This window comes from Danio rerio, chromosome 19 (assembly GCF_052040795.2).
Source record: "Danio rerio strain M-AB ecotype USA chromosome 19, GRCz13ab, whole genome shotgun sequence".
NCBI lineage: Eukaryota > Metazoa > Chordata > Actinopteri > Cypriniformes > Danionidae > Danio > Danio rerio.
Window position 1 is genome coordinate 11,946,189 of NC_141039.2, and position 15,774 is coordinate 11,961,962.

The window sequence follows — 15,774 nt, forward strand, 5'->3', positions numbered from 1 at the left end:
TATATATATATATATATATATATATATATATATATATATGTATATATATATATATATATATATATATATATATATATATATATATATATATGTATATATATATATATATATATATGTATATATATGTATTGAGTACATCCTATTTTGAAGATGAATATTATATATATACATATATATATATATATATATATATATATATATATATATATATATATATATATAATATTCATCTTCAAAATAGGATGTACTCAATTAATATATATATGTGTGTGTGTATATTTATATATATATATATATATATATATATATATATATATATATATATATATATATATATATATATATATATATATATATATATATATATATATATATATACACATACATATATATTAATATATATTAATATTTTACATTTTATATTATTGTCTTAAATATAAATTTGGGTGTACTAATTTTGTGTGTGTGTGTGTGTGTGTGTATATATATATATATATATATATATATATATATATATATATATATATATATATATATATATATATATATATATATATATATATATATATATATATATACATACAGTTGAAGTCACAGTTATTAGCCCCCCTGAATTATTCAACCTCCGTTTATTTTTTTCCCCAATTTTTGTTTAAAGGAGAGAAGATATTTCCAATATATAAAAAGTAAAATAAATAAGACTTTCTCCAGAAGAAAAAATATTATAAGACATACTGTAAAAATTTCTGTGCACCGTTAAACTTCATTTGGGAAATACTGAAAAAAATAAAATTAAAGGGGGGCTAATAATTTCTACTTCAACTGTATGTATGTATATAAAAAGGTGGTCTTATTATAGCTTGGACTTCTACATCTACACTTGGACTTCTATATCTAAAATTGAGTGTTTTTACTTCTTATTTTAATCCATAATTTAGATTCTTATTGATATTCTTTAACTTGTGCTCTGAGGATGAAAAACATTCTTAAGGGTTTGGACAGAGGGGGAGTAAGAGGGGGAGTAAATGAGGTCAGAATTTAAAATTTGGATTATACTAACCCTTTAACTATATGCTATACTGTTAGGAGCTGTCAGATAATTTGCTTCTCAAAAAAAAGTGTTTCCAAATATTGAATATAAATAATCTAGAAATTCCTCAGTGGCAGTAGTTTGTATTTTAAGAAAGTTCCAAGAAATGTGGCTAATATATGCATTACATCTACAGACCATATTCAGTGTCTTCCTGCAAGTCTGTATGATTGCAGTTCAGACCAGAGTTGAGTTCACTTCAGTACAGATGATTTCATGAACGAGTCACACGGCATGTAGAAATGACAGCAGGGCAAAACTTTCTGGACTTTACTGCCTTTATCAGAGTTTTGTCGTCCATTTATATACAACGCAGATACCCTCGCACTTACACACAGAAGAGGACAAGAGAAGGTAAGGAATTCATCAATGAAATGCTAGTTTGTTTCAGTGATTTGCAAGCTATTGATTGAATGTATGTATTTTTTTCTGTAGAACCAGCAAATAACCATGAAAGTCCTTGTAGTATTCGTCATCGCAGCTTTCTCTAGTAAGTACAAGTGCTTTGTTTTAGTGTTTTAATGAAAGTTAGATGTGCTCTTGAGTGGTAAAAATTGAAAATGTGTTCTCTAATTGTTGTCGCCTTTGGAAAACAAATGAAGGTTTTTCAAACTAATAGATTAGATTACTCTTAATACAGAGAAAAAAAACGATCAAAAGGTTCATCAAAAATAAATCCATATGAATGAATGAGCCGATTAATTAGGTGTTCTGAAGAGATGCAATAACTTTATATGACAAGCATATTTAATTGAGCTTTTATTCACATAAACTCTGATAAGCGTACATAAAAATAAATTCATGCCTGCTTCTATAAGCCTAAATTAAATGCGTTTCTCATACAGCATGATCATGTTTCTACGACATGGATTTATTCTTTTGGTCTCTTTATGATTGTTTTAAAGAGTTGAGGGAGCAAACTTTGACTGGACGGACAGTAATCTCACATAATTAGGTGGCACATTATTTTAATTGACTATTAATACACCATTAACTATGACTTTGCCTCAATAAACTTTATCAATAAACTCATTTGCTGCTTATTAACAATTGTTAGGTATTAAAAAGAATTAGGGATGTAAAAGTCATGCAGAATATGTGCTTTATTACACAAAAAACAGCCGAAATCTACTGTTAATAGTTAATAATACTTATATCACTAGTTAAAAGTGTGAATTAAATTGAACTCAAGTGTTTATAGGGCAAACTAAAATATTATCATTTGCATTTCGAAGCTAGAAAACTTCCTTTGATGCGACATTAGGGTGAATAAATGATGAGAAATTAGATTTTTGGTCAAACTAGCCCTTTAAATGAACTGTTTTCTTATTATACTGTAACTCTGATAAATCCCCTAGGCTGTCATGCCAACATGATGTGGCAGGACCAACCAATGCCCAGCATGGACCTGGTGAAAAATGCTTTCTGGAATTACGTTTCTCAAGCGACCCTCACAGCTGAGGAAACACTTCAGATGATCAGAAACTCAGAGCTGGGTCAAGAAATCAAGTAAGCATCTATCATAGAGTCAGTAGTCATTGTTTAAAAATATCAAAGAGTCAGTAGCCATTGTACACAAATATCATAGAGTCAGTATATTGTAGACAAATAGCATAGCCTCTGTAGCCATTGTTACCAATTATCATAGATTAAGTAGCCAATGAAGACAAATATCATAGAGTCTGTAGCCACCGTCGACAAATATCATAGAATCTGTAGCCGTTGTTGCCAAATATCATAGATTCAGTAGCCAATGAAGACAAATATCATATAGTCTGTAGCCACCATACAAAAATAACATAGATTTGGTGGCCATGATATCATAGATTCAGTAGCCATTGTAGACAAATATCATAGTGTCAGTATAGCCAATGTACACAAATATCATAGATTCAGTAGCCAAAGAAGACAAAGATCATAAAGTCTGTAGCCATTGTAGACAAATATCAAAGAGTCAGTAGCCATTGTATATAAATATCAGAGTCTGTAGCCTTCGTAGACAAATATCATAGATTCGGTAGCCAATGTAGACAAATATCATAGATTCGGTAGCCAATGTAGACAAATATCATAGATTCGGTAGCCAATGTAGACAAATATCATAGATTCGGTAGCCAATGTAGACAAATATCATAGATTCAGTAGCCAATGTAGACAAATATTATGGAGTTGGCAGCCATCGTACCCAAATATCATAGATTTGAAACACATTGTACACAAATATCATAGATTTGGTAGCGGTCGTACAAAATTATTATAGATTCAGTAGCCACTGTACAAAAATATCATAGATTCAGTAGCCAATGTAGACAAATATCATAGAGTCTGTAGCCATTGTTCCCAATTATCATAGATTCAGCAGCCAATGAATACAAATATCATAAGAGTCTGTAGCCATCGTAGACAAATATCAGAGTCAGTAGATATTGTACACAAATATCATAGATTCAGTAGCCAAAGTAGACAAATATCATAGAGTCTGTAACCGTTGTTCCCAAATATCATAGATTCAGTAGCCAATGGAGACAAATATCATAGAGTCTGTAGCCATCGTAGACAAATATCATAGATTCAGTAGCCAATGAAGACAAATATCATAGTCTGTAGCCACTATACAAAAATAACATAGATTTGGTAGCCATGATATCATAGATTCAGTAGCCATTGTAGACAAATATCATATTGTCAGTATAGCCAATGTACACAAATATCATAGATTCAGTAGCCAAAGAAGGCAAATATCATAAAGTCTGTAGCCATCGTAGACAAATATCAAAGAGTCAGTAGCCATTGTATATAAATATCAGAGTCTGTAGCCTTCGTAGACAAATATCATAGATTCGGTAGCCGTTGTAAACAAATATCATAGATTAAGTAGCCAATGTAGACAAATATTGTAGATTCAGTAGTCAATGTAGACAAATATTACAGATTCAGTAGCCAATGTAGACAAAAATCATAGATTCAGTAGCCAATGAAGACAAATATTATTGAGTCTGCAGCCATTGTACCCAAATATCATAGATTCGGTAGCTGTTGTAATCAAATATCATAGATTCAGTAGCCAATGTAGACAAATATAGATTTGGTAGCCATTGTACACAAATATCATAGACTCTGTAGCCATCGTACACAAATATCATAGATTTGGTAGCGGTCGTACAAAATTATTATAGATTCAGTAGCCACTGTACAAAAATATCATAGATTCAGTAGCCAATGTAGACAAATATCATAGAGTCTGTAGCCATTGTTCCCAAATATCATAGATTCAGTAGCCAATGAATACAAATATCATAGAGTCTAGCCACCATACAAAAATAACATAGATTTGGTAGCTGTCGTACAAAAATATCAACGATTCGGTAGCCATAATATCATAGATTCCATAGCTATCGTAGACAAATATCATAGATTCCGTAGCTAATGTAGACAAATATCATAGATTCAGTAGCTAATGTGGACAAATATAGATTTGGTAGCCATTGTACACAAATATCATAGAGTCGGTAGCCATTGTATATATTGTAGTCTGTAGCCAACAAATATTATAGATTCAGTAGAGAATGTAGACAAATATCAGTGTCTGTAGCCATCGTACACAAACATCATAGATTTGGTAGCCATTGTAGACAAATTTCATAGCGTCTGTAGGTATCGTACACAAACAACATAGAGTCAGTAGGTATCGTACACAAATATTATAGAGTAAATATCATTGTGTAGTCAATGGTCTGTCATTGTAATCATAGCCATTAGCCCTTGTACATAAACCTTTTGTCAAATTTTTCAGCTCAAACTGCCCAAAGACATGTAGTCGTGTAGTGTATTCTGCCCTTTAGAGCTACAAAGTTCACTAGAACCTTGTTTTAAAATAGTAACATTTTAAAATAGTATGTCAATTTAAACAAACAATCCTTAAATTCAAATTAAATCAGAAACTCAGAGCTGGGTTAAGAAATCAAGTAAGCATCTAGTGATTATTTATTCATTCATTTTCTTGTCGGCTTAGTCCCTTTATTAATCCAGGGTTGCCACAGCGGAATGATCCGCTGTGATTATTTACTTTACTTTAAAAAAGTGAGTTAACCACTTGCCTTAGAAGCAACTAATTGAATTTACTTAAACAAAGGAGTAAACCCATTTTAACTTAGAACTGTCAAGTTCATTTAACTTTAGAAATCATGCACATGGTTCACTTAAAATTTGTAAGGCGATGGGTTTACTTTATCTTGGACTTTACCTAAAGTAAAGTCAACTAATTATTTTAAAAGCAGCAGGTTTTCTCACTATTTTAAGTAAAGTCAACTAATCATTTTCACAGGGTAGCAAATAGCAAAGCACATCCCAAACCGGCTATAAAAACAATAATTAAATAATCTATCTCTGTTTCTTCTCAGTGACAGGATCTCTAAAAGCACAGATGCCATCAATAAATACACCCTGGCCATTCAAAGTCAGGTCACTCCTTTGACCCAAGAACTGCTCACCAAACTGTCCCAGGAGGCCGATCAGCTGAAACTGAGTCTGGAGCAAGAAATCACCTCGGCACAGACCCAGCTCAAGCCTTATGTTGAAGAACTCAAAGTGGACATTGAGGAGCAGATTGAGCGGCTGAAAAAGGACGTGGCTCCATACGCAGAGGCCCTGAACCCTGAAGCCATGAGGTTGACCCTGGTCCTGCGGGCTGAAGAGCTGAAGGCAAAGCTGGAAACAAGTTTGATGGCGATGGGTCCTCAGAGCGAGGAGCTGAAGCAGAAGCTGGAGCAGCACTTTGTGGAGTTTCAGATGAGCATGTCTCCACTGGCTGAGAGTTTTCAGAGTCAGCTGGCCCAGAGAAGTCAGGAGCTCCAGAAGAATCTGGCTCCCTATTCTGAAGAGCTGAGCAAACTAGATCCGCTCGCTCAGGATCTGAAGGACCAGCTGACTGCCCTCTGGGAGTCCTTCGCCAAGGATAAACAGTCGTGAAAGACTCTAGAGACTTTTAGATATGCGTAATTTATGTTATTTTTGGATTTAATATATATTTTTGTCATTCATGCATGTTTTTACCAAAAAATTGTGAAATAAAAAAACAGTAAGCACTATGTTTGATATTATGAGATATGGAATCGCTACATACACAAAACCTCATCCCCCCATTAACACAAGACATTAAGAAAAAAAGTTGGTATGAAGCAGTGATGTGCGCTGAGGTTTGTGGCTGGTGAAGCACGACTCTTTCAGGGTCATATTTACAAATATAAACACGCAATATATGTGCGAACTAGCATTATTTCTATACACATGGCAGATACATATTGGGCCAAAAAAGAATGTAAATGTACAGTGATTGAATATCTCCCAAAAAAAAAAAAAAAAACAATTTGGACCAGGGACGATTTTAGGATTTTCATATATATATACTTTATATATATATATATATATACATATATTTTCATATATATATATATATATATATATATATATATATATATATATATATATATATATATATATATATATATATATATATATATATATATATATATATATATATATACACACATATACATATATATATATATATATATATACTTTACATTTAAGTTTAATGTTGACGTTTTTAATTTTTTTCTTTTCTTTACATATAAGCACAGTACAGTGTTAACGTTCAGACTATTTATGTTTAAAATGGCTGACAATAATAAATATTCTTAATAATAGGGATTAATCTGCCATGTTTTTGAACTGTACAGAGCTGTAGCTGCTTTACTGGGCTTACTACGCTACTGTATTTCAATACTGCTCACTATGGCGGTACTTGAAGAGACAATTTTTTTCTGAGGTGGTACTTGATGAAAAAAGTTTGAGGACCCCTGGAATAGAGAATACAATGTTAATGGGATATAAAGGTCAGTGGGACAGATATATAAAAGATTGTCCACATTTTAAATGAACTTGTAGCTGTGAAATGAACTATACAGCAGCACTATACATTTTGCCTAATAAATGCAAAACATTATCACACATTCTTTATCCTTATCTAAGCGCAGATCATCATTACATTTCAAGTAATAGAGACATGTCTTTCCAATGAGGTTTACTGTGATTAGGTAGATTTTAATTTTACTCATTGGAGGAAATTAAAGCAGTAGACCTGCAATTTTGAATAACTATGAAAAATAACCTAAGGTGATTTTATATACATAAAAAGCATATTAAATACACATGACTTGTTTCAAACAAGGTTACAAAAATTTCAATATGAAATAACCAGGGTTTTGATGTAAAAAAAAAAAATAAACATATTCTTTACCTGCACATAATAGAATATATAAAATAATAAGTGATAAAACTATACTGAATTATTAATCTGAAGTATAGTGACATATCACATGACATAAGCATACCAAATTAAAAGGAAAGTATTTTAGGCATGCACTGTGATCCTTAATTACTAGTTTGTTTGTTTTTTGTTAGTTTTTTTATTTTTATTGGTAAATGATTTATACTACAAAGTCCAGGCATCATACATGTGACAAGTGTATAAATGGTTACTGTGTATAAATGGACAAGTGTATAAACACTAAACATCTAATGACCACACGACCAGCCACAGTCGAATGAACCACCATATTTGATATCTTCATACAGCACAGGCTGATGCTTCAATATGTATCTAAGTAGCCATTTTACAAATATCAGAGTCAGTAGCCATCGTAGACAAATGTCATAGATTCAGTAGCCATTGTAGACAAATATCATAGAGTCAGTAGAAATTTAACACAACTATCAGAGTCAGTAGCCATTGTATACAAATATTACAGAGTCTGTAGCCAATGTAGACAAATATCATAGTCTGTTGCCTTCATACACAAATATAATATAGTAAGTAGCCACTGTAAACAAATATCAGAGTCAGTGGCCATTTTACACAAATATCATAGAGTCAGTGGCCATTTTACACAAATAACATAGATTCAGTAGCCGATATAGACAAATGTTATAGATTCGGTAGCCGTTGAACACAAATATCATAAATTCAGTAGCCATTGTATCATAGAGGTTGTAACCATCATAGGCAAATATCATAAAGTCTGTATAGTCATCATAGACAAATCAGTGTTTCCTCTAGGATTTTTTTCAGCTGTGGCGGCAGGCCTTTTTTTTTTTTTTTTTTTTTTTACACAGATCTACCAACTACCTGTGCCGTTATTTCAATGATAAATGTCGTGGGTGCAAAATTAGAAGTCGAGATCGAATTTATGTAATAGCCTACAGCATGCTGATCTCTTTGCTTGCACGCCGATTTCCTCTGCTCGTGCACAAAACTTCTGTCACGCCCCCTCAAATATAAGCCGCTTCAAGAGTGCGCAGATCTTCTTGTGCGCTCTCAAATAAACGCTGCTGAAGTGTGATTTAGTGCATTTATGTAACGAGTATGTCTCCAGCATTTATTAGATTTGCTAGCAATATTTATGAATGTCTCCAATAGACCTACAGAGCGATATTAATGCGTCCTGAAGTAAAGTGAAACGGCTATACGTCGTGTTTGCTGGCCTCACACATCACGCACCTGTCAGTCAGCCAGTCAGTCTGTCAGCACGTAACCTTAACGGGGTAAACAAATAATGTACAGCACTACTACGGTTACAGAGAGGTTCACGCTGTTATAATTCACTCATCTTTTAATGTTTTGGTGCGATTATTACCGGCTATTAAAAAAATAAAATGTTTTGAATTAGAAGCTGTAATTTAGCCATGGCGGGATGAATTTTGTTGTGGCGCCCCGCCATGGAAGAATGTATGTAGCGGAAACCATGCAAATTTTGTAGATTCAGTAGCCAATGTAGACAATTATCATAGATTCAGTAGCCATTGTATCATAGAGGTTGTAGCCATCATAGACAAATATAGATTCAATAGCCAATGTAGACAAATATCATAGAGGTTGTAGCCATCATAGACAATAATAATAGACTCAATAGCCATTGTAAACAAATACCATAGACTCTGTTGCCGTCCTACAAAAATATCATAGATTCGGTAGCTGTCGTACACAAATATAGATTCGTTAGCCATTGTAGACCATTATAATTGAGTCAGTAGCCATTGTACACAAATATTAAAGTCAGTAGCCATCGTACTCAAATATCATTGTATAGTCAATGGTTTTTCATTATACACAAAACCTTTAGCCATTGTACATACAATTTTTGACAAATATTTCAGCTCAAACTGCCCAAAAGACATGTAGTCGTATAGTGTATTCTACCCTTTAGAGCTTCAAAGGTAGTGTACTTGAACAGATATCTCATTTCAAACATAAACAATCACTAAATTCAATGTTCTTTTTTTCCCTTTGTAACAAGCTGCCAAACTGTCAATATCTTCATTGATTAGACTGACTAAATAATTTGAAGAGTTTAAATCCTTTCACTTTGACAACACATCTCCAGCCAAAACATTTTGTTTAGACTTTGAATCTGAGGGCATGTTGCCTTAGAATCCTGTGAGAGTTGTAACCACTCTGTAATAAGAGTTAATATAAATGTCCTTGATCAAAGTTTGCTGGCCCAGAATACCCAAGACAACATTATCAGCTGCTGATTGCCGGGGATGTACATACACAGACATGCACACACACACACTACATCGTATTCACAACTGTGAAATGTAGTATCATGAGTGCCTTTTTTATAGTTGCAGCATGTTATGTTTCATAAATGAATATAAATAATAAATAATTATAAACAAAAATGAAATGAATATCATGAACTATTAAATCATTCACACAATTATGATTCCAGCAGCGGCCTATTGCACAGACCTTTTTTGTCAGAACAGCATATTATTTTAATCTATTGAGCATGAGTCAAAATTGGTTTATCACTGCTGTTGCACAAAGTGTTCATGTAAGAAGAAAATGCTTAAGATAATACACCTATTCCCTGCTGTGTGAGATGATAGCAGTTTGCTGACTTGTGCTTTTATCATGTTACTTTGAAATACATTTTCCTGTATGTTTATCTGTAAGTTAAATATCAGAATCAGAAAATCATCTTCAGAGAAGGTCAAAACTCAAAGGTTTGCTGTACTTACTAGTTATTACAGTTACCTTGTCATAACTGTTAATAAGTTTAATGTGAAACAGAAAATGTTAAATAGAGATAAAGGTTACGGTTTGATCTTTAAATCATGCACTGCAAAAATCCTTTTAGTAGCAAATGTCTTATTGTATATTGCACTCTAACATTTGAACACATTCATCGCTGCTGATCGATCATCTTCCCTTTTCATTTTCATTCTGTGCTTATCTCTCTGACCAGGTCACCTCAACCAAAGAGCCACATTAATTAACCAAACATTTTTTTTTAATTATAGCACATCTTGTCCTTTTGGAACCTTAATCATCCAACGTGGAATGCAATCCTGTGATAAACAAGAGTCTGAACAGAAGAACTTTGGACGCAGGCTGCCAATTCACCTGTTCATAGTCACATCATGGCTATCAGAACGACTGCGATCCAAGCAGTATAAATAACAGCTCTTTCCAAAGGACTTCCTTACAGAGCCCATCTGTCTGGTGTACTGTCCAAATACAATCATGAAGTTTGTGGCTGTAATTGTTGCGCTCGCCGTCATTTCAGGTAGGAAATAAACAACAATGCAAATTCCTTTGCTTTTTTTACCTGTTATAACCTTTATAATTAATTTAGCAAACATTAATAGAGATTTTATTTCTCTTTTGGACCAAATCATTTAAATGTTAGCATTTTTTTCAGCACTTCGAACTACATTGATTACATTGACAGTTTTATTGACTGTCTTTCTTTAAGAACTTGATGCTATAAATGCGCTAACAAACACTGTTGCTGCTTGTTGTAAACTGTTCATATAAAATGAAACAACTAAATTCTCAAGGTTTTTGGGGACAACTTAATTGTTTTATGTACATGCCAATTAAATTTGTCAAAACAATTAAGATATCTTAATCGATTTGTGTTGGGACAACAAGAAGGAATTGTGTGGAACCCAGGATTTACAGTGAATATTCCACACACTAAAGAATATTTGTGCTCCGTTTTGACTTTGCAGGCTGCCAGGGGCGATTCCTGTTTCAGGATGAGCCAAGAAGCCGCTGGGAAGAGGCCGTGGATCAGTTCTGGAACCATGTTTCTGAACTGACCACTAGAGCTGAGGAAATGAGGGACAACATCAAGGCCACTCAGCTCGGCAGAGAATTAGAGTGAGTAAACGCTTTGAAACATCTCAACAGAACAGAAAACAATATTGGAAATTGTAGTCTAGTGTCAAGAAAGAAGACTCAAATGGCGTTCAAATTCTTTGCAGCACACTGATCTCTGACAGCATGATGGAGCTGCAAATGTACAGAGATGATCTGCACTCCAAACTGGCCCCTTACGCGCAGGAGAGAGCCCAGAAGTTCAACGAAGATCTGCAGTTGTTGGTCACCAAGCTCCGCACACACATGGAGGAGGCGAAGGATCGTGTCACTGAATACACAGAGGAGCTCCGGACCATGGTGGAGCAGAACTCTGATGAGCTCAAGAACAAAGCTAACTCCTATGCCAAGAAATTAAGGAAACGATTTAACAAGGACATCCAGGAGATCAACAAGTAAGTTGCTTGTTTTTTGGTTCACTTCTATAAAAGATACACATCCTTTCATAAATAAACATAACTCCACATGGAGGATGAGGAAATAATTACTTTAATTCCACATGGATGCATTAAATTGTTCAAAAGTAACAGTAAAGAGACTTCTAATAGAGCAAAGATTCTATGGCAAATAAATGTTGTTCTTTTCAACTTTTTGTTGATCAAAGAACTCTGAATAAAACATATCATGGTTATAAAATATTAATAAAAACTTTTCTAGACTGATAAAAAAATAAATAAATGATACTTGAGCAACCAAATCAGAAAGAAAATTTAGAAACGATACTTGAGCAACCAAATTTAGAAAGATCTATGAGACACTGAAAACCTGAAGAGTGACTGAAAATTTTGCTTAAAAGTAGTAAAACTGTTTTCTAAACATACTGAACATAATTTTTTTTTACATTTCTGTGAGCATTCATTTTGTTATCATGTTTAGTTGAAAAATGACAAACTGCATAGTTGCTGTATTGTCATACATCAACACCCCAAAATGGATGAGCAATATCACACAAGTAGCAGTGCGATGTGGCTGTATATATCAGCACTGGTGGAAGGCTTGCCGCAGGCCGAGTGCCTTAGTGTCCCAGCAATGACTGCTACGAGTGTGATTTTGCGTTTATATGACAGTTCGACAGCATAATCGTGTGTATCTTTTTTCCCACTAGCTTTTAAGGTATTGTGACTTTTGAGGATCAATAATTGCATATACCCTCGGTATACTCACTTGTTTTGCTGCTTAAACGTCCCTAATTTATGTGTATTCACATCCTCTTTAACTGTATACCAAAGGTTTTTTTTTTTTTTTTTACAAGTCCCCTAGTTGGGTTGGGATGGGTTGCATTGCTATTGGGTTTTACCACAGCTTAATATACTAAGCCAATATCCGGGTCTGCTGGGGGCACTATTATCTAAACATAATTCATTGAATAGGATTAGATTATCAGGATCTCACTTTAAAATTAACAAATTTGTTTAAATATGTTTCATTTTTAAATGAATAGTTCACCCAAAAAAATAAAAATTGTCATCATTTACTCAACATTTACTTGTTTCAAACCAGTTCGTCTTTTTTTAATCTGTTGAACACAAAGAAAGAAAGACTAATTTGAAAAAAGCTGGAAACCTGTAACCATTGACTTACATAGTATTTGTTTTCCTTCTGTGGAAGTCAATAGTTACAGGTAACTTATGTTATATATAAATATATATCGCTAATGAATCAAAGAAACATTGATTTTGTTTTTTCTTTGCCTACTTTTAAAATGTGGGTTGGGTGGGTAATAGTGCACCACCTTTTTTTTAAGACTACAACACTGCTCAAAACCCTTTTGCAAGAGGAACTACTTTCTTCCGCCATTTCTACACATCTGCAGCTGACGTCAGAACAGCAGAAACCATTGCTCATTCACTAAGTTACTTTGGAGCTAGGGTTTGAACAACACAATCTCACGGCAATTCGTAACTTTTTCATTTAGTGGCTAATTCGTATGAATTCGTACGATCTAATTCGTACAATTTAGTACGATTTGCTTATCCCCCAATGACGGTTGGGGTTAGGGGTGGGGTCAGGTGCCACGCCTCCTTTTTAAAATCGTACCATTTCGTACGACTGAACTCTTACGAATTCGTACGAATTAGCCACTAAACTGGCAAAACGTAAAATACTTACGTTTTTTCGTGAGATCAGGCTGGTTTGAATGATTCTCTAGCTTAATGTCTAAGGTGATGACAAAACAGGTGATTTTGCTCACATTTTAAGATTATAAGGCTGAACGGCATGAAATACCATCAGATTTCCCAGTACTTCTCTGTTGCAATTGGGAGATATATAAATATCAGCACAAATAAATACAGCACAACAACATACAAAAAAGAGAGATCAACCTATAAAGTCATTTACCTTTTTTACAATGATTTGATCAGCTGTAGTTTGAAATTTCTCCTTGGGCATATTATGCGGTCACTGTCATCATCTTGTGGATGAACATCGTCGACCGTCTTTGCTCAAAGACAGGCTAATGGCCGCCGACAAAATTATAAGTATTTTAAAATAGGCACTATCCTTATAAATAAACTGCATAGTTTCAATTCAAACACTTACATTCCTTACTAAAAAAATCCCTTAAAAGTACATTATGTTGTCCAACAGCAGCCATATTTTTCACACTGTAGAGTGTCCTCTGCTTGCTGCTGTATGTGGGCGGAGTAATACACAAGGGCGAAGGGTTGAGAGGCTGGACTAATGACAGGCTGGACGAGTGCTGTTATTTGCAGAATATTGCATAGCTATCAGCCAATCAGATTCAAGAACCAGACAGAACTGTTGTATAAATATATATTTATAAGGATATACTTATAAGTAGGTCCACACGGAATGTGCGCACACAGAATTCCGCAGATTTTCAGCCCATCATTAATTCTGTTTATTTACTTGTTTAAATGTGTGTAATATCTATATTTTTCAGTTTTTAAATTAAAATAATTACATTAATTTTATTGACTAATATAAAAAAATGTTCATCTGATTTATGTACAATGCAGTTTGTAAAGTAATATTTTCTGTCTTTTAGTAGATTTATTGTATAGAAGACTTGCTTTGTTAACCAAATAAAGTGAATTTAATTGGATTTGCATTTTAAACATTAAATAAAAGTTAAAAAGATATATATATTTTTTTATTTGACATATTAAGGTTTAATTTGATACTCCCAAAATAATTCCGCAGAACTCCACAGATTTTTACCAAAATTCTCCTCAGAAATAGCAAAAAAACGCCTGCAGATTCCGTCTGGCCCTACTTAATAAGCATAATCAAACTATATATTTAAACATATTTTGATGCAAACTAATATTTTATCCCTCATTTGATTTATAGAAAAATGTCAACATACCTTGAGGAGGTTCAGTCTCGTGCTTCACAGAGCGTGGAAGATGTGAAGGATCGTCTGGAGCCTTACTTCACGTCGATGCACGAGCGCGCTCAACAGAAGCTGGTGAATCTGAGAGAAGCGCTGAGAAGCCAGGCTGAGGAAATAAAGGAGAGACTGGACTCACGAATGCAGGAGCTCAGAGATCAAGTTGAGAAGACCAAAGAGAATGTGCACAACACTCTTCAGCAAAAGGCAGAGGATGTACAAAAGTGGTTTGAGCCCTACGTCTCTCACATCCAGAAGCAAATGGAGCCAGTCTGGGAGAGCCTTTAATGCCAGTGAATAACCTCATTCAAGACTTTTTCCACTTAACTTGAATTTCAGAAATAAAGCAATTGGAAATGTAAAGGTGATGGGAAATTGACCAGCAGAACTACATGTATGCGGCTACAGATGTAGCCAATGTAAGATCAATAAAGAAGCATGTACCACTGTGTTTGGATATCCTTGTACTATATTTATATAGGTGATATGTGGGTAATTTGGGTATGTGTAATACATATGGGTCAGTGTGTTGGGTCATTGTTGTTTCTCAGAATCTATTAATGTATTGGAATATTAAAAGCTAAATTATAGAATATTTATCAAGTCAGTTTGTTAAATTTTGGGGTCAGAATCAATAGACTATTTTGAGGGATGTAAACGATAACAATGGTATTAACTTCTGCATTACATTTTTAATTTCCATACCTTCTAAAAACCCATAAATGTCCACATATTGATAAATAATGTCATGACAGTCGTTTTAACATTAAGATATGAATACATTTCATCGTGTTAAAGTGACAAAATAGTTTTACAACAAGCAGGTTATTTTTATGGAGCAGTGACATCGCCACATTAAAATGGTTTATGGGCTAGGTTAGGTCAGCTGTGGACTGTAAATAAAAGAAAAAAATCTAATTCACTGAACTTTTTAGGGGAAAAGGTTTGCATAAGAAGTTTTCAATAAGAATATTCTTAAAACAAGCTTAAGAAAATGTAATGTAAACTAACATTAGATTCTTAAAACGATTTTAACTAGTTTTTTTAAACGACGATTCTACTTTTCAGTTAATTAGGCATCGTTGTTTATAACTCACCCAC

General features: G+C 33.7%; 2 protein-coding genes across 2 annotated transcripts; both read left to right on the forward strand.

Moving 5' to 3' along the window:
- The first annotated feature begins 1,294 nt into the window (after positions 1-1,294).
- Positions 1,295-6,176, forward strand: apoa4a (apolipoprotein A4 a). The gene is made up of 4 exons (NM_001017909.2): positions 1,295-1,444; positions 1,526-1,580; positions 2,449-2,599; positions 5,491-6,176. Exons 2-4 carry the CDS (start codon positions 1,541-1,543, stop codon positions 6,056-6,058), a joined length of 759 nt encoding a protein of 252 aa, NP_001017909.2. The 5' UTR covers positions 1,295-1,444; positions 1,526-1,540; the 3' UTR covers positions 6,059-6,176.
- Positions 6,177-10,585: 4,409 nt separating this feature from the next.
- Positions 10,586-15,122, forward strand: apoea (apolipoprotein Ea). Its single transcript, NM_001020565.1, has 4 exons — positions 10,586-10,722; positions 11,171-11,321; positions 11,426-11,713; positions 14,634-15,122. The coding sequence occupies exons 1-4, from the start codon at positions 10,680-10,682 to the stop codon at positions 14,959-14,961; spliced, it is 810 nt and encodes a 269-aa protein (NP_001018401.1). The 5' UTR covers positions 10,586-10,679; the 3' UTR covers positions 14,962-15,122.
- Positions 15,123-15,774: the final 652 nt, after the last annotated feature.

Bases quoted from the DNA above. Each gene is read 5' to 3' on its own strand.
- apoa4a (NM_001017909.2), top strand. From the start codon at position 1,541: ATGAAAGTCCTTGTAGTATTCGTCATCGCAGCTTTCTCTA. The intron at 1,581-2,448 runs GTAAGTACAAGT...TAAATCCCCTAG, and splicing joins CGTCATCGCAGCTTTCTCTA to GCTGTCATGCCAACATGATG. The intron at 2,600-5,490 runs GTAAGCATCTAT...GTTTCTTCTCAG, and splicing joins GAGCTGGGTCAAGAAATCAA to TGACAGGATCTCTAAAAGCA.
- apoea (NM_001020565.1), top strand. From the start codon at position 10,680: ATGAAGTTTGTGGCTGTAATTGTTGCGCTCGCCGTCATTTCAG. The intron at 10,723-11,170 runs GTAGGAAATAAA...TTGACTTTGCAG, and splicing joins TGCGCTCGCCGTCATTTCAG to GCTGCCAGGGGCGATTCCTG. The intron at 11,322-11,425 runs GTGAGTAAACGC...AATTCTTTGCAG, and splicing joins CAGCTCGGCAGAGAATTAGA to CACACTGATCTCTGACAGCA.